This window comes from Oncorhynchus masou, chromosome 33, assembly GCF_036934945.1.
Source record: "Oncorhynchus masou masou isolate Uvic2021 chromosome 33, UVic_Omas_1.1, whole genome shotgun sequence".
Taxonomy (NCBI): Eukaryota; Metazoa; Chordata; class Actinopteri; order Salmoniformes; family Salmonidae; genus Oncorhynchus; species Oncorhynchus masou.
The window spans coordinates 15,086,926-15,103,978 of record NC_088244.1 but is presented as its reverse complement, the minus strand read 5'-3'; the positions used below and the strand labels follow the sequence as shown (position 1 = coordinate 15,103,978).

The following is a 17,053-nucleotide window of genomic DNA, read 5'->3' as shown; positions in this document are numbered from 1 at the left end:
CTTGTTGTGGTGTTGCCTCTCCTCTCGTATGGCGTCAGTCACTACTTGTTGTGGTGTTGCCTCTCCTCTCGTATGGCGTCAGTCAGTGTTGTGGTGTTGCCTCTCCTCTCGTATGGCGTCAGTCAGTGTTGTGGTGTTGCCTCTCCTCTCGTATGGCGTCAGTCAGTGTTGTGGTGTTGCCTCTCTTCTCGTATGGCGTCAGCCAGTGTTGTGGTGTTGCCTCTCCTCTCGTATGGCGTCAGTCAGTGTTGTGGTGTTGCCTCCTCTCGTATGAGGTCAGTCAGTGTTGTGGTGTTGCCTCTCCTCTCGTACGGCGTCAGTCACTTCTTGTTGTGGTGTTGCCTCTCCTCTCGTACGGCGTCAGTCACTTCTTGTTGTGGTGTTGCCTCTCCTCTCGTATGGCGTCAGTCACTTCTTGTTGTGGTGTTGCCTCTCCTCTCGTACGGCGTCAGTTACTTCTTGTTGTGGTGTTGCCTCCTCTCGTATGGCGTCAGTCACTTCTTGTTGTCTGTGTTGTGGTGTTGCCTCTTCTCGTACGGCGTCAGTCACTTCTTGTTGTGGTGTTGCCTCTCCTCTCGTACGGCGTCAGTCACTTCTTGTTGTGGTGTTGCCTCTCCTCTCGTATGGCGTCAGTCACTTCTTGTTGTGGTGTTGCCTCTCCTCTCGTACGGCGTCAGTTACTTCTTGTTGTGGTGTTGCCTCTCCTCTCGTATGGCGTCAGTCACTTCTTGTTTTCTGTGTTGTGGTGTTGCCTCTTCTCGTATGGCGTCAGTCACTTCTTGTTGTGGTGTTGCCTCTCCTATCGTATGGCGTCAGTCAGTGTTGTGGTTTTGCCTCTCTTCTCGTATGGCGTCAGTCACTTCTTGTTGTGGTGTTGCCTCTCCTCTCGTACGGCGTCAGTCAGTGTTGTGGTGTTGCCTCTTCTCTCGTATGGCGTCAGTCACTTCTTGTCGTCAGTGTTGTGGTGTTGCCTCTCCTCTCGTATGGCGTCAGTCAGTGTTGTGGTGTTGCCTCTCCTCTCGTATGGCGTCAGTGTTGTGGTGTTGCCTCCTCTCGTATGGCGTCAGTCACTACTTGTTGTCAGTGTTGTGTTGTTGCCTCTCCTCTCGTATGGCGTCAGTCAGTGTTGTGGTGTTGCCTCTCCTCTCGTATGGCGTCAGTCAGTGTTGTGGTGTTGCCTCTCCTCTCGTATGGCGTCAGTGTCGTGGTGTTGCCTCTCTTCTCGTATGGCGTCAGTCACTTCTTGTTGTGGTGTTGCCTCTCCTCTCGTATGGCGTCAGTCAGTGTTGTGGTGTTGCCTCTCCTCTCGTATGGCGTCAGTGTCGTGGTGTTGCCTCTCCTCTCGTATGGCGTCAGTCACTTCTTGTTGTGGTGTTGCCTCTCCTCTCGTATGGCGTCAGTCAGTGTTGTGGTGTTGCCTCTCCTCTCGTATGGCGTCAGTCACTTCTTGTTGTGGTGTTGCCTCTCCTCTCGTATGGCGTCAGTCAGTGTTGTGGTGTTGCCTCGCCTCTCGTATGGCGTCAGTCAGTGTTGTGGTGTTGCCTCTCTTCTCGTATGGCGTCAGTCAGTGTTGTGGTGTTGCCTCCTCTCGTATGAGGTCAGTCAGTGTTGTGGTGTTGCCTCTCCTCTCGTATGGCGTCAGTCACTTCTTGTTGTGGTGTTGCCTCTCCTCTTGTACGGCGTCAGTCACTTCTTGTTGTGGTGTTGCCTCTCCTCTCGTACGGCGTCAGTCACTTCTTGTTGTGGTGTTGCCTCTCCTCTCGTATGGCGTCAGTCACTTCTTGTTGTGGTGTTGCCTCTCCTCTCGTACGGCGTCAGTTACTTCTTGTTGTGGTGTTGCCTCCTCTCGTATGGCGTCAGTCACTTCTTGTTGTCTGTGTTGTGGTGTTGCCTCTCTTCTCGTATGGCGTCAGTCACTTCTTGTTGTGGTGTTGCCTCTCCTATCGTATGGCGTCAGTCAGTGTTGTGGTGTTGCCTCTCTTCTCGTATGGCGTCAGTCACTTCTTGTTGTGGTGTTGCCTCTTCTCTCGTATGGCGTCAGTCACTTCTTGTCGTCAGTGTTGTGGTGTTGCCTCTCTTCTCGTATGGCGTCAGTCACTTCTTGTTGTGGTGTTGCCTCTCTTCTCGTATGGCGTCAGTCACTACTTGTTGTGGTGTTGCCTCTCCTCTCGTATGGCGTCAGTCAGTGTTGTGGTGTTGCCTCTCCTCTCGTATGGCGTCAGTGTTGTGGTGTTGCCTCCTCTCATATGGCGTCATTCACTACTTGTTGTCAGTGTTGTGTTGTTGCCTCTCCTCTCGTATGGCGTCAGTCAGTGTTGTGGTGTTGCCTCTCCTCTCGTATGGCGTCAGTCATTGTTGTGGTGTTGCCTCTCCTCTCGTATGGCGTCAGTCACTTCTTGTTGTCAGTGTTGTGGTGTTGCCTCTCCTCTCGTATGGCGTCAGTGTCGTGGTGTTGCCTCTCTTCTCGTATGGCGTCAGTCACTTCTTGTTGTGGTGTTGCCTCTCCTCTCGTATGGCGTCAGTGTTGTGGTGTTGCCTCTCCTCCCGTATGGCGTCAGTCACTTCTTGTTGTGGTGTTGCCTCTCCTCTCGTACGGCGTCAGTCACTTCTTGTTGTGGTGTTGCCTCTCCTCTCGTACGGCGTCAGTCACTTCTTGTTGTGGTGTTGCCTCTCCTCTCGTACGGCGTCAGTCACTTCTTGTTGTGGTGTTGCCTCTCCTCTCGTATGGCGTCAGTTACTTCTTGTTGTGGTGTTGCCTCTCCTCTCGTATGGCGTCAGTCACTTCTTGTTGTGGTGTTGCCTCTCCTCTCGTACGGCGTCAGTTACTTCTTGTTGTGGTGTTGCCTCTCCTCTCGTATGGCGTCAGTCACTACTTGTTGTGGTGTTGCCTCTCCTCTCGTATGGCGTCAGTCAGTGTTGTGGTGTTGCCTCTCCTCTCGTATGGCGTCAGTCAGTGTTGTGGTGTTGCCTCTCCTCTCGTATGGCGTCAGTCAGTGTTGTGGTGTTGCCTCTCTTCTCGTATGGCGTCAGCCAGTGTTGTGGTGTTGCCTCTCCTCTCGTATGGCGTCAGTCAGTGTTGTGGTGTTGCCTCCTCTCGTATGAGGTCAGTCAGTGTTGTGGTGTTGCCTCTCCTCTCGTACGGCGTCAGTCACTTCTTGTTGTGGTGTTGCCTCTCCTCTCGTACGGCGTCAGTCACTTCTTGTTGTGGTGTTGCCTCTCCTCTCGTATGGCGTCAGTCACTTCTTGTTGTGGTGTTGCCTCTCCTCTCGTACGGCGTCAGTTACTTCTTGTTGTGGTGTTGCCTCCTCTCGTATGGCGTCAGTCACTTCTTGTTGTCTGTGTTGTGGTGTTGCCTCTTCTCGTACGGCGTCAGTCACTTCTTGTTGTGGTGTTGCCTCTCCTCTCGTACGGCGTCAGTCACTTCTTGTTGTGGTGTTGCCTCTCCTCTCGTATGGCGTCAGTCACTTCTTGTTGTGGTGTTGCCTCTCCTCTCGTACGGCGTCAGTTACTTCTTGTTGTGGTGTTGCCTCTCCTCTCGTATGGCGTCAGTCACTTCTTGTTTTCTGTGTTGTGGTGTTGCCTCTTCTCGTATGGCGTCAGTCACTTCTTGTTGTGGTGTTGCCTCTCCTATCGTATGGCGTCAGTCAGTGTTGTGGTTTTGCCTCTCTTCTCGTATGGCGTCAGTCACTTCTTGTTGTGGTGTTGCCTCTCCTCTCGTACGGCGTCAGTCAGTGTTGTGGTGTTGCCTCTTCTCTCGTATGGCGTCAGTCACTTCTTGTCGTCAGTGTTGTGGTGTTGCCTCTCCTCTCGTATGGCGTCAGTCAGTGTTGTGGTGTTGCCTCTCCTCTCGTATGGCGTCAGTGTTGTGGTGTTGCCTCCTCTCGTATGGCGTCAGTCACTACTTGTTGTCAGTGTTGTGTTGTTGCCTCTCCTCTCGTATGGCGTCAGTCAGTGTTGTGGTGTTGCCTCTCCTCTCGTATGGCGTCAGTCAGTGTTGTGGTGTTGCCTCTCCTCTCGTATGGCGTCAGTGTCGTGGTGTTGCCTCTCTTCTCGTATGGCGTCAGTCACTTCTTGTTGTGGTGTTGCCTCTCCTCTCGTATGGCGTCAGTCAGTGTTGTGGTGTTGCCTCTCCTCTCGTATGGCGTCAGTGTCGTGGTGTTGCCTCTCCTCTCGTATGGCGTCAGTCACTTCTTGTTGTGGTGTTGCCTCTCCTCTCGTACGGCGTCAGTCACTTCTTGTTGTGGTGTTGCCTCTCCTCTCGTACGGCGTCAGTCACTTCTTGTTGTGGTGTTGCCTCTCCTCTCGTACGGCGTCAGTCACTTCTTGTTGTGGTGTTGCCTCTCCTCTCGTATGGCTTCAGTCACTTCTTGTTGTGGTGTTGCCTCTCCTCTCGTACGGCGTCAGTCACTTCTTGTTGTGGTGTTGCCTCTCCTCTCGTATGGCGTCAGTCACTTCTTGTTGTGGTGTTGCCTCTCCTCTCGTATGGCATCAGTCACTTCTTGTTGTGGTGTTGCCTCTCCTCTCGTACGGCGTCAGTTACTTCTTGTTGTGGTGTTGCCTCTCCTCTCGTATGGCGTCAGTCACTACTTGTTGTGGTGTTGCCTCTCCTCTCGTATGGCGTCAGTCAGTGTTGTGGTGTTGCCTCTCCTCTCGTACGGCGTCAGTTACTTCTTGTTGTGGTGTTGCCTCTCCTCTCGTATGGCGTCAGTCAGTGTTGTGGTGTTGCCTCTCCTCTCGTATGGCGTCAGTCAGTGTTGTGGTGTTGCCTCTCCTCTCGTATGGCGTCAGTCAGTGTTGTGGTGTTGCCTCTCTTCTCGTATGGCGTCAGTCAGTGTTGTGGTGTTGCCTCTCCTCTCGTATGGCGTCAGTCAGTGTTGTGGTGTTGCCTCCTCTCGTATGAGGTCAGTCAGTGTTGTGGTGTTGCCTCTGCTCTCGTACGGCGTCAGTCACTTCTTGTTGTGGTGTTGCCTCTCCTCTCGTATGGCGTCAGTCACTTCTTTTTGTGGTGTTGCCTCTCCTCTCGTATGGCGTCAGTCACTTCTTGTTGTGGTGTTGCCTCTCCTCTCGTACGGCGTCAGTCACTTCTTGTTGTGGTGTTGCCTCCTCTCGTATGGCGTCAGTCACTTCTTGTTGTCTGTGTTGTGGTGTTGCCTCTCTTCTCGTATGGCTTCAGTCACTTCTTGTTGTGGTGTTGCCTCTCCTCTCGTACGGCGTCAGTCAGTGTTGTGGTGTTGCCTCTCTTCTCGTATGTTGTCAGTCACTTCTTGTTGTGGTGTTGCCTCTCCTCTCGTACGTCGTCAGTCAGTGTTGTGGTGTTGCCTCTTCTCTCGTATGGCGTCAGTCACTTCTTGTCGTCAGTGTTGTGGTGTTGCCTCTCCTCTCGTATGGCGTCAGTCAGTGTTGTGGTGTTGCCTCTCCTCTCGTATGGCGTCAGTGTTGTGGTGTTGCCTCCTCTCGTATGGCGTCAGTCACTACTTGTTGTCAGTGTTGTGTTGTTGCCTCCTCTCGTATGGCGTCAGTCAGTGTTGTGGTGTTGCCTCACCTCTCGTATGGCGTCAGTCAGTGTTGTGGTGTTGCCTCTCCTCTCGTATGGCGTCAGTGTCGTGGTGTTGCCTCTCTTCTCGTATGGCGTCAGTCACTTCTTGTTGTGGTGTTGCCTCTCCTCTCGTATGGCGTCAGTCACTACTTGTTGTGGTGTTGCCTCTCCTCTCGTATGGCGTCAGTCACTACTTGTTGTGGTGTTGCCTCTCCTCTCGTATGGCGTCAGTCACTACTTGTTGTGGTGTTGCCTCTCCTCTCGTATGGCGTCAGTCAGTGTTGTGGTGTTGCCTCTCCTCTCGTATGGCGTCAGTCAGTGTTGTGGTGTTGCCTCTCCTCTCGTATGGCGTCAGTCAGTGTTGTGGTGTTGCCTCCTCTCGTACGAGGTCAGTCAGTGTTGTGGTGTTGCCTCTCCTCTCGTACGGCGTCAGTCACTTCTTGTTGTGGTGTTGCCTCTCCTCTCGTATGGCGTCAGTCACTTCTTGTTGTGGTGTTGCCTCCTCTCGTATGGCGTCAGTCACTTCTTGTTGTCTGTGTTGTGGTGTTGCCTCTCTTCTCGTATGGCGTCAGTCACTTCTTGTTGTGGTGTTGCCTCTCCTATCGTATGGCGTCAGTCAGTGTTGTGGTGTTGCCTCTCTACTCGTATGGCGTCAGTCACTTCTTGTTGTGGTGTTGCCTCTCCTCTCGTACGGCGTCAGTCAGTGTTGTGGTGTTGCCTCTTCTCTCGTATGGCGTTAGTCACTTCTTGTCGTCAGTGTTGTGGTGTTGCCTCTCCTCTCGTATGGCGTCAGTCAGTGTTGTGGTGTTGCCTCTCCTCTTGTATGGCGTCAGTGTTGTGGTGTTGCCTCCTCTCGTATGGCGTCAGTCACTACTTGTTGTCAGTGTTGTTGCCTCTCCTCTCGTATGGCGCCAGTCAGTGTTGTGGTGTTGCCTCTCCTCTCGTATGGCGTCAGTGTCGTGGTGTTGCCTCTCTTCTCGTATGGCGTCAGTCACTTCTTGTTGTGGTGTTGCCTCTCCTCTCGTATGGCGTCAGTGTTGTGGTGTTGCCTCTCCTCTCGTACGGCGTCAGTCACTTATTGTTGTGGTGTTGCCTCTCCTCTCGTACGGCGTCAGTCACTTCTTGTTGTGGTGTTGCCTCTCCTCTCGTATGGCGTCAGTCACTTCTTGTTGTGGTGTTGCCTCTCCTCTCGTATGGCGTCAGTCAGTGTTGTGGTGTTGCCTCTCCTCTCGTATGGCGTCAGTCAGTGTTGTGGTGTTGCCTCTCCTCTCGTATGAGGTCAGTCAGTGATGTGGTGTTGCCTCTCCTCTCGTACGGCGTCAGTCACTTCTTGTTGTGGTGTTGCCTCTCCTCTCGTACGGCGTCAGTCACTTCTTGTTGTGGTGTTGCCTCTCCTCTCGTATGGCTTCAGTCACTTCTTGTTGTGGTGTTGCCTCTCCTCTCGTACGGCGTTAGTCACTTCTTGTTGTGGTGTTGCCTCTCCTCTCGTATGGCGTCAGTGTCGTGGTGTTGCCTCTCTTCTCGTATGGCGTCAGTCACTTCTTGTTGTGGTGTTGCCTCTCCTCTCGTATGGCGTCAGTGTTGTGGTGTTGCCTCTCCTCTCGTATGGCGTCAGTCACTTCTTGTTGTGGTGTTGCCTCTCCTCTCGTACGGCGTCAGTCACTTCTTGTTGTGGTGTTGCCTCTCCTCTCGTACGGCGTCAGTCACTTCTTGTTGTGGTGTTGCCTCTCCTCTCGTACGGCGTCAGTCACTTCTTGTTGTGGTGTTGCCTCTCCTCTCGTATGGCTTCAGTCATTTCTTGTTGTGGTGTTGCCTCTCCTCTCGTATGGCGTCAGTCACTTCTTGTTGTGGTGTTGCCTCTCCTCTCGTACGGCGTCAGTTACTTCTTGTTGTGGTGTTGCCTCTCCTCTCGTATGGCGTCAGTCACTACTTGTTGTGGTGTTGCCTCTCCTCTCGTATGGCGTCAGTCAGTGTTGTGGTGTTGCCTCTCCTCTCGTATGGCGTCAGTCAGTGTTGTGGTGTTGCCTCTCTTCTCGTATGGCGTCAGTCAGTGTTGTGGTGTTGCCTCCTCTCGTACGAGGTCAGTCAGTGTTGTGGTGTTGCCTCTCCTCTCGTATGGCGTCAGTCACTTCTTGTTGTGGTGTTGCCTCTCCTATCGTATGGCGTCAGTCAGTGTTGTGGTGTTGCCTCTCTTCTCGTATGGCGTCAGTCACTTCTTGTTGTGGTGTTGCCTCTCCTCTCGTACGGCGTCAGTCAGTGTTGTGGTGTTGCCTCTTCTCTCGTATGGCGTTAGTCACTTCTTGTCGTCAGTGTTGTGGTGTTGCCTCTCCTCTCGTATGGCGTCAGTCAGTGTTGTGGTGTTGCCTCTCCTCTCGTATGGCGTCAGTGTTGTGGTGTTGCCTCCTCTCGTATGGCGTCAGTCACTACTTGTTGTCAGTGTTGTGTTGTTGCCTCTCCTCTCGTATGGCGTCAGTCAGTGTTGTGGTGTTGCCTCTCTTCTCGTATGGCGTCAGTCACTTCTTGTTGTGGTGTTGCCTCTCCTCTCGTATGGCGTCAGTCAGTGTTGTGGTGTTGCCTCTCCTCTCGTATGGCGTCAGTGTCGTGGTGTTGCCTCTCTTCTCGTATGGCGTCAGTCACTTCTTGTTGTGGTGTTGCCTCTCCTCTCGTATGGCGTCATTCACTTCTTGTTGTGGTGTTGCCTCTCCTCTCGTACGGCGTCAGTCACTTCTTGTTGTGGTGTTGCCTCTCGTACGGCGTCAGTCACTTCTTGTTGTGGTGTTGCCTCTCCTCTCGTATGGCGTCAGTCACTTCTTGTTGTGGTGTTGCCTCTCCTCTCGTACGGCGTCAGTCACTTCTTGTTGTGGTGTTGCCTCTCCTCTCGTATGGCGTCAGTTACTTCTTGTTGTGGTGTTGCCTCTCCTCTCGTACGGCGTCAGTCACTTCTTGTTGTGGTGTTGCCTCTCTTCTCGTATGGCGTCAGTCAGTGTTGTGGTGTTGCCTCTCCTCTCGTACGGCGTCAGTCACTTCTTGTTGTGGTGTTGCCTCTCCTCTCGTATGGCTTCAGTCACTTCTTGTTGTTGTGTTGCCTCTCCTCTCGTATGGCGTCAGTCACTTCTTGTTGTGGTGTTGCCTCTCCTCTCGTATGGCGTCAGTTACTTCTTGTTGTGGTGTTGCCTCTCCTCTCGTATGAGGTCAGTCAGTGATGTGGTGTTGCCTCTCCTCTCGTACGGCGTCAGTCACTTCTTGTTGTGGTGTTGCCTCTCCTCTCGTACGGCCTCAGTCACTTCTTGTTGTGGTGTTGCCTCTCCTCTCGTATGGCGTCAGTCAGTGTTGTGGTGTTGCCTCTCCTCTCGTATGGCGTCAGTCACTTCTTGTTGTCAGTGTTGTGGTGTTGCCTCTCCTCTCGTATGGCGTCAGTGTCGTGGTGTTGCCTCTCTTCTCGTATGGCGTCAGTCACTTCTTGTTGTGGTGTTGCCTCTCCTCTCGTATGGCGTCAGTGTTGTGGTGTTGCCTCTCCTCCCGTATGGCGTCAGTCACTTCTTGTTGTGGTGTTGCCTCTCCTCTCGTACGGCGTCAGTCACTTCTTGTTGTGGTGTTGCCTCTCCTCTCGTACGGCGTCAGTCACTTCTTGTTGTGGTGTTGCCTCTCCTCTCGTACGGCGTCAGTCACTTCTTGTTGTGGTGTTGCCTCTCCTCTCGTATGGCTTCAGTCACTTCTTGTTGTGGTGTTGCCTCTCCTCTCGTACGGCGTCAGTCACTTCTTGTTGTGGTGTTGCCTCTCCTCTCGTATGGCGTCAGTTACTTCTTGTTGTGGTGTTGCCTCTCCTCTCGTATGGCGTCAGTCACTTCTTGTTGTGGTGTTGCCTCTCCTCTCGTACGGCGTCAGTTACTTCTTGTTGTGGTGTTGCCTCTCCTCTCGTATGGCGTCAGTCACTACTTGTTGTGGTGTTGCCTCTCCTCTCGTATGGCGTCAGTCAGTGTTGTGGTGTTGCCTCTCCTCTCGTATGGCGTCAGTCAGTGTTGTGGTGTTGCCTCTCCTCTCGTATGGCGTCAGTCAGTGTTGTGGTGTTGCCTCTCTTCTCGTATGGCGTCAGTCAGTGTTGTGGTGTTGCCTCTCCTCTCGTATGGCGTCAGTCAGTGTTGTGGTGTTGCCTCCTCTCGTATGAGGTCAGTCAGTGTTGTGGTGTTGCCTCTCCTCTCGTACGGCGTCAGTCACTTCTTGTTGTGGTGTTGCCTCTCCTCTCGTACGGCGTCAGTCACTTCTTGTTGTGGTGTTGCCTCTCCTCTCGTATGGCGTCAGTCACTTCTTGTTGTGGTGTTGCCTCTCCTCTCGTACGGCGTCAGTTACTTCTTGTTGTGGTGTTGCCTCCTCTCGTATGGCGTCAGTCACTTCTTGTTGTCTGTGTTGTGGTGTTGCCTCTTCTCGTACGGCGTCAGTCACTTCTTGTTGTGGTGTTGCCTCTCCTCTCGTACGGCGTCAGTCACTTCTTGTTGTGGTGTTGCCTCTCCTCTCGTATGGCGTCAGTCACTTCTTGTTGTGGTGTTGCCTCTCCTCTCGTACGGCGTCAGTTACTTCTTGTTGTGGTGTTGCCTCTCCTCTCGTATGGCGTCAGTCACTTCTTGTTGTGGTGTTGCCTCTCCTCTCGTACGGCGTCAGTCACTTCTTGTTGTGGTGTTGCCTCCTCTCGTATGGCGTCAGTCACTTCTTGTTGTCTGTGTTGTGGTGTTGCCTCTCTTCTCGTATGGCTTCAGTCACTTCTTGTTGTGGTGTTGCCTCTCCTCTCGTACGGCGTCAGTCAGTGTTGTGGTGTTGCCTCTCTTCTCGTATGGCGTCAGTCACTTCTTGTTGTGGTGTTGCCTCTCCTCTCGTACGGCGTCAGTCAGTGTTGTGGTGTTGCCTCTTCTCTCGTATGGCGTCAGTCACTTCTTGTCGTCAGTGTTGTGGTGTTGCCTCTCCTCTCGTATGGCGTCAGTCAGTGTTGTGGTGTTGCCTCTCCTCTCGTATGGCGTCAGTGTTGTGGTGTTGCCTCCTCTCGTATGGCGTCAGTCACTACTTGTTGTCAGTGTTGTGTTGTTGCCTCCTCTCGTATGGCGTCAGTCAGTGTTGTGGTGTTGCCTCTCCTCTCGTATGGCGTCAGTCAGTGTTGTGGTGTTGCCTCTCCTCTCGTATGGCGTCAGTGTCGTGGTGTTGCCTCTCTTCTCGTATGGCGTCAGTCACTTCTTGTTGTGGTGTTGCCTCTCCTCTCGTATGGCGTCAGTGTTGTGGTGTTGCCTCTCCTCTCGTATGGCGTCAGTGTTGTGGTGTTGCCTCTCCTCTCGTATGGCGTCAGTCACTTCTTGTTGTGGTGTTGCCTCTCCTCTCGTACGGCGTCAGTCACTTCTTGTTGTGGTGTTGCCTCTCCTCTCGTATGGCGTCAGTGTTGTGGTGTTGCCTCTCCTCTCGTATGGCGTCAGTCACTTCTTGTTGTGGTGTTGCCTCTCCTCTCGTATGGCGTCAGTCACTACTTGTTGTGGTGTTGCCTCTCCTCTCGTATGGCGTCAGTCACTACTTGTTGTGGTGTTGCCTCTCCTCTCGTATGGCGTCAGTCACTACTTGTTGTGGTGTTGCCTCTCCTCTCGTATGGCGTCAGTCAGTGTTGTGGTGTTGCCTCTCCTCTCGTATGGCGTCAGTCAGTGTTGTGGTGTTGCCTCTCCTCTCGTATGGCGTCAGTCAGTGTTGTGGTGTTGCCTCTCCTCTCGTATGGCGTCAGTCAGTGTTGTGGTGTTGCCTCCTCTCGTACGAGGTCAGTCAGTGTTGTGGTGTTGCCTCCTCTCGTACGAGGTCAGTCAGTGTTGTGGTGTTGCCTCTCCTCTCGTACGGCGTCAGTCACTTCTTGTTGTGGTGTTGCCTCCTCTCGTATGGCGTCAGTCACTTCTTGTTGTCTGTGTTGTGGTGTTGCCTCTCTTCTCGTATGGCGTCAGTCACTTCTTGTTGTGGTGTTGCCTCTCCTATCGTATGGCGTCAGTCAGTGTTGTGGTGTTGCCTCTCTACTCGTATGGCGTCAGTCACTTCTTGTTGTGGTGTTGCCTCTCCTCTCGTACGGCGTCAGTCAGTGTTGTGGTGTTGCCTCTTCTCTCGTATGGCGTTAGTCACTTCTTGTCGTCAGTGTTGTGGTGTTGCCTCTCCTCTCGTATGGCGTCAGTCAGTGTTGTGGTGTTGCCTCTCCTCTTGTATGGCGTCAGTGTTGTGGTGTTGCCTCCTCTCGTATGGCGTCAGTCACTACTTGTTGTCAGTGTTGTTGCCTCTCCTCTCGTATGGCGCCAGTCAGTGTTGTGGTGTTGCCTCTCCTCTCGTATGGCGTCAGTGTCGTGGTGTTGCCTCTCTTCTCGTATGGCGTCAGTCACTTCTTGTTGTGGTGTTGCCTCTCCTCTCGTATGGCGTCAGTGTTGTGGTGTTGCCTCTCCTCTCGTACGGCGTCAGTCACTTCTTGTTGTGGTGTTGCCTCTCCTCTCGTACGGCGTCAGTCACTTCTTGTTGTGGTGTTGCCTCTCCTCTCGTATGGCGTCAGTCACTTCTTGTTGTGGTGTTGCCTCTCCTCTCGTACGGCGTCAGTCACTTCTTGTTGTGTTGTTGCCTCTCCTCTCGTATGGCGTCAGTTACTTCTTGTTGTGGTGTTGCCTCTCCTCTCGTACGGCGTCAGTCACTTCTTGTTGTGGTGTTGCCTCTCTTCTCGTATGGCGTCAGTCAGTGTTGTGGTGTTGCCTCTCCTCTCGTATGGCGTCAGTCAGTGTTGTGGTGTTGCCTCTCCTCTCGTATGAGGTCAGTCAGTGATGTGGTGTTGCCTCTCCTCTCGTACGGCGTCAGTCACTTCTTGTTGTGGTGTTGCCTCTCCTCTCGTACGGCGTCAGTCACTTCTTGTTGTGGTGTTGCCTCTCCTCTCGTATGGCGTCAGTCACTTCTTGTTGTGGTGTTGCCTCTCCTCTCGTATGGCGTCAGTCACTTCTTGTTGTGGTGTTGCCTCTCCTCTCGTACGGCGTCAGTCACTTCTTGTTGTGGTGTTGCCTCTCCTCTCGTACGGCGTTAGTCACTTCTTGTTGTGGTGTTGCCTCTCCTCTCGTATGGCGTCAGTGTCGTGGTGTTGCCTCTCTTCTCGTATGGCGTCAGTCACTTCTTGTTGTGGTGTTGCCTCTCCTCTCGTATGGCGTCAGTGTTGTGGTGTTGCCTCTCCTCTCGTATGGCTTCAGTCATTTCTTGTTGTGGTGTTGCCTCTCCTCTCGTATGGCGTCAGTCACTTCTTGTTGTGGTGTTGCCTCTCCTCTCGTACGGCGTCAGTTACTTCTTGTTGTGGTGTTGCCTCTCCTCTCGTATGGCGTCAGTCACTACTTGTTGTGGTGTTGCCTCTCCTCTCGTATGGCATCAGTCACTACTTGTTGTGGTGTTGCCTCTCCTCTCGTATGGCGTCAGTCAGTGTTGTGGTGTTGCCTCTCCTCTCGTATGGCGTCAGTCAGTGTTGTGGTGTTGCCTCTCTTCTCGTATGGCGTCAGTCAGTGTTGTGGTGTTGCCTCCTCTCGTACGAGGTCAGTCAGTGTTGTGGTGTTGCCTCTCCTCTCGTACGGCGTCAGTCACTTCTTGTTGTGGTGTTGCCTCTCCTCTCGTACGGCGTCAGTTACTTCTTGTTGTGGTGTTGCCTCCTCTCGTATGGCGTCAGTCACTTCTTGTTGTGGTGTTGCCTCTCCTCTCGTACGGCGTCAGTTACTTCTTGTTGTGGTGTTGCCTCTCCTCTCGTATGGCGTCAGTCACTTCTTGTTGTGGTGTTGCCTCTCCTCTCGTACGGCGTCAGTTACTTCTTGTTGTGGTGTTGCCTCTCCTCTCGTATGGCGTCAGTCACTTCTTGTTGTGGTGTTGCCTCTCCTCTCGTACGGCGTCAGTTACTTCTTGTTGTGGTGTTGCCTCCTCTCGTATGGCGTCAGTCACTTCTTGTTGTCTGTGTTGTGGTGTTGCCTCTCTTCTCGTATGGCGTCAGTCACTTCTTGTTGTGGTGTTGCCTCTCCTATCGTATGGCGTCAGTCAGTGTTGTGGTGTTGCCTCTCTTCTCGTATGGCGTCAGTCACTTCTTGTTGTGGTGTTGCCTCTCCTCTCGTACGGCGTCAGTCAGTGTTGTGGTGTTGCCTCTTCTCTCGTATGGCGTTAGTCACTTCTTGTCGTCAGTGTTGTGGTGTTGCCTCTCCTCTCGTATGGCGTCAGTCAGTGTTGTGGTGTTGCCTCTCCTCTCGTATGGCGTCAGTGTTGTGGTGTTGCCTCCTCTCGTATGGCGTCAGTCACTACTTGTTGTCAGTGTTGTGTTGTTGCCTCTCCTCTCGTATGGCGTCAGTCAGTGTTGTGGTGTTGCCTCTCTTCTCGTATGGCGTCAGTCACTTCTTGTTGTGGTGTTGCCTCTCCTCTCGTATGGCGTCAGTCAGTGTTGTGGTGTTGCCTCCTCTCGTATGGCGTCAGTGTCGTGGTGTTGCCTCTCTTCTCGTATGGCGTCAGTCACTTCTTGTTGTGGTGTTGCCTCTCCTCTCGTATGGCGTCATTCACTTCTTGTTGTGGTGTTGCCTCTCCTCTCGTACGGCGTCAGTCACTTCTTGTTGTGGTGTTGCCTCTCGTACGGCGTCAGTCACTTCTTGTTGTGGTGTTGCCTCTCCTCTCGTATGGCGTCAGTCACTTCTTGTTGTGGTGTTGCCTCTCCTCTCGTACGGCGTCAGTCACTTCTTGTTGTGGTGTTGCCTCTCCTCTCGTATGGCGTCAGTTACTTCTTGTTGTGGTGTTGCCTCTCCTCTCGTACGGCGTCAGTCACTTCTTGTTGTGGTGTTGCCTCTCTTCTCGTATGGCGTCAGTCAGTGTTGTGGTGTTGCCTCTCCTCTCGTACGGCGTCAGTCACTTCTTGTTGTGGTGTTGCCTCTCCTCTCGTATGGCTTCAGTCACTTCTTGTTGTGGTGTTGCCTCTCCTCTCGTATGGCGTCAGTCACTTCTTGTTGTGGTGTTGCCTCTCCTCTCGTATGGCGTCAGTTACTTCTTGTTGTGGTGTTGCCTCTCCTCTCGTATGAGGTCAGTCAGTGATGTGGTGTTGCCTCTCCTCTCGTACGGCGTCAGTCACTTCTTGTTGTGGTGTTGCCTCTCCTCTCGTACGGCCTCAGTCACTTCTTGTTGTGGTGTTGCCTCTCCTCTCGTATGGCGTCAGTCACTTCTTGTTGTGGTACCTCTCCTCTCGTATGGCGTCAGTCACTTCTTGTTGTGGTGTTGCCTCTCCTCTCGTACGGCGTCAGTCACTTCTTGTTGTGGTGTTGCCTCTCCTCTCTTATGGCTTCAGTCACTTCTTGTTGTGGTGTTGCCTCTCCTCTCGTATGGCGTCAGTCACTTCTTGTTGTCAGTGTTGTGGTGTTGCCTCTCCTCTCGTATGGCGTCAGTCACTTCTTGTCTGTGTTGTGGTGTTGCCTCTCCTCTCGTATGGCGTCAGTCACTCCTTGTCTGTGTATTGGTGTTGCCTCTTAATATGCCGTCAGTCCCTTCCTGTTGTCTCAGTAAGAGGAACACTTCAAAGGCCTTACTCACACAAGCATCAGTCACAGACCAAAGGATGATTTCGTCAGCCTTTCTTCCTCCCTCAATCTTTCTCACTCGTTCATTCATCCCTCTGCTCTCCCCCTCTTTCTCCCTTCTCTTCCTTGTCCCCAGGGTAATGCCTTAGAGTTGGAGCACCTGTCTGAGTTGACAGAGGAGGAGTATGAGGCTCAGATCTTCCAGAGACGGGACCTGAAGGGCTTTATGTGGCTGGACGCTAAATACCTCAACCCATTCTTCACACGACGACTCACACAGGAGGTAACAGCCATTTCAACAGCAAGTGTGTGAGACATGTAATCCCACCTTGGTTTTAGCTGTGCCACTCCCTGACACCATGTTGTATTGGTGTATACACATGCATGCACACGTTCATATTGGGTTCATAAGCACCCAGTCATATTAGTTTGAAAGATGCCTATATCTCCCTTGACTTTCTCAGATGTATTCTGTTGCTGTGAGTTTGAGTTTGTTTTCTCTGTGTGTGTTCCAGGACCTCCTGCATGGTCGGATCCAGATGAAAACTCTGACCAATAAGTGGTACGAGGAGGTCCGACAGGGCCCATCTGGTTCTGAGGACGTTGAAGACGAGAATGAGCTACTCTGAACCCAACACACACGCACCTGAGTGTTGGTGAATGGGCAGGAAGATGAACGGAGCGTGTGTCCTGGATTCAGAGTATGAAAGGACAGGCGACTGCAGAGAGGAACGCTTGTGGAGGAAAACCACTTGTTTCTGTTTCTTCCTTGCATGTGTCACCTGTGTGTTCTTGACCACTAATGACTAGTTTAATTCTCTGTGGACGACACCACTCTGCAGCCCCCCCTCCCTCTTCACACCACTACCACTCCTCTACACTGGAGCACACTATTTGATTTGAGCCAATCCAAAATGCACTGTCTGAGGTGTCTGACAAACCGGGTGAAACTGGGAACTGGCGATCACACATGAATTTGCCATTATACCATGTAATGATACTGAAATTGTTTTGACAATGAGGCTTTTCCATATGCCAACATGTTCCTACTCAGCTCTACACAGTAACTACAGATAAGGTACATGGAACATTGATTGAATCGAGGCTAAAGGATAGTGGCCTAATTCTGGCCCTTGTGTGTCTATGTAGTTACATGGAATCTGTTTTCTTGGAAAAAAAGTAAATGTAACTGCATTTTATTTGAGAGGTTTTGAGGACTAGGGATAGAAAAGCAGGTTGAAAGGAACTCATGTGAAGAGAGTAGCCTCTAGCAAAGCAGAGTTACTGTTTAGTTCACCTTTCAATGTGCTTTTACATATGCTGATAACTGATGTTCTGGTAACACAATTTTGAATGTTTGCTTTATAAACTACTTATAAGCATTATTGCAAGATTTTTTTTTTGTTGTATTATACCATTATGTAGTTATGATAATTTAATTATAATTGTGATAGTAGTTGAAAACAGTTTATAAGCAGGATCTTTAATAAGGTGATTTTTTTTTTTTTCTTAATTTGAATCACTTTGGAGACAAGGCACCAATGAATGTCTGGGTGGCGGGGGGTTGAGGTCTTGAGTTTATATTTAATTTTATTTGTTGCTGGGATGAAGGCTTTTCTGTAAACTCTTGTTACACTGGGCATTGCTGAGGAACACGATGAGGTATTTTTAATTTGAAAGAAATTGGCTTGGAGTTATACATAATACAAACATGGCTTGTCATGTGATTCATTCTTGGCTTTAGTTATTCCTCACGCCTATCCAACCCTCTCAGATCAAGTGCCTGGCCGTAGGGGTGAGGGGTCAATTTGGAGTCTGGTAGTAATGTATAATGCAGGTTTGTTCAAAGATGTTTAATGTTCAAAGATACATCACTTTCTGAAAGTTAACATGATACATTTGACTTTGATCGTACACACACACACACACACATGCTCACTCTCTCTCTCTCTCTCTCTGA

The 17,053-nt window shown here is 51.7% G+C and overlaps 1 protein-coding gene across 1 annotated transcript in view; it reads left to right on the top strand.

The window, feature by feature from the left end:
- slc9a8 (solute carrier family 9 member 8) overlaps positions 1-16,820 on the top strand; it is a 43,567-nt gene extending 26,747 nt beyond the window's left edge. Inside the window, exons 15-16 of the mRNA XM_064956508.1 lie at positions 15,230-15,376; positions 15,609-16,820. Coding sequence (XP_064812580.1) covers positions 15,230-15,376; positions 15,609-15,722 — 261 coding nt within the window. The 3' untranslated portion in view covers positions 15,723-16,820. The remainder of the gene's footprint in view (positions 1-15,229; positions 15,377-15,608) is intronic.
- The last annotated feature ends 233 nt before the right edge of the window (positions 16,821-17,053 follow it).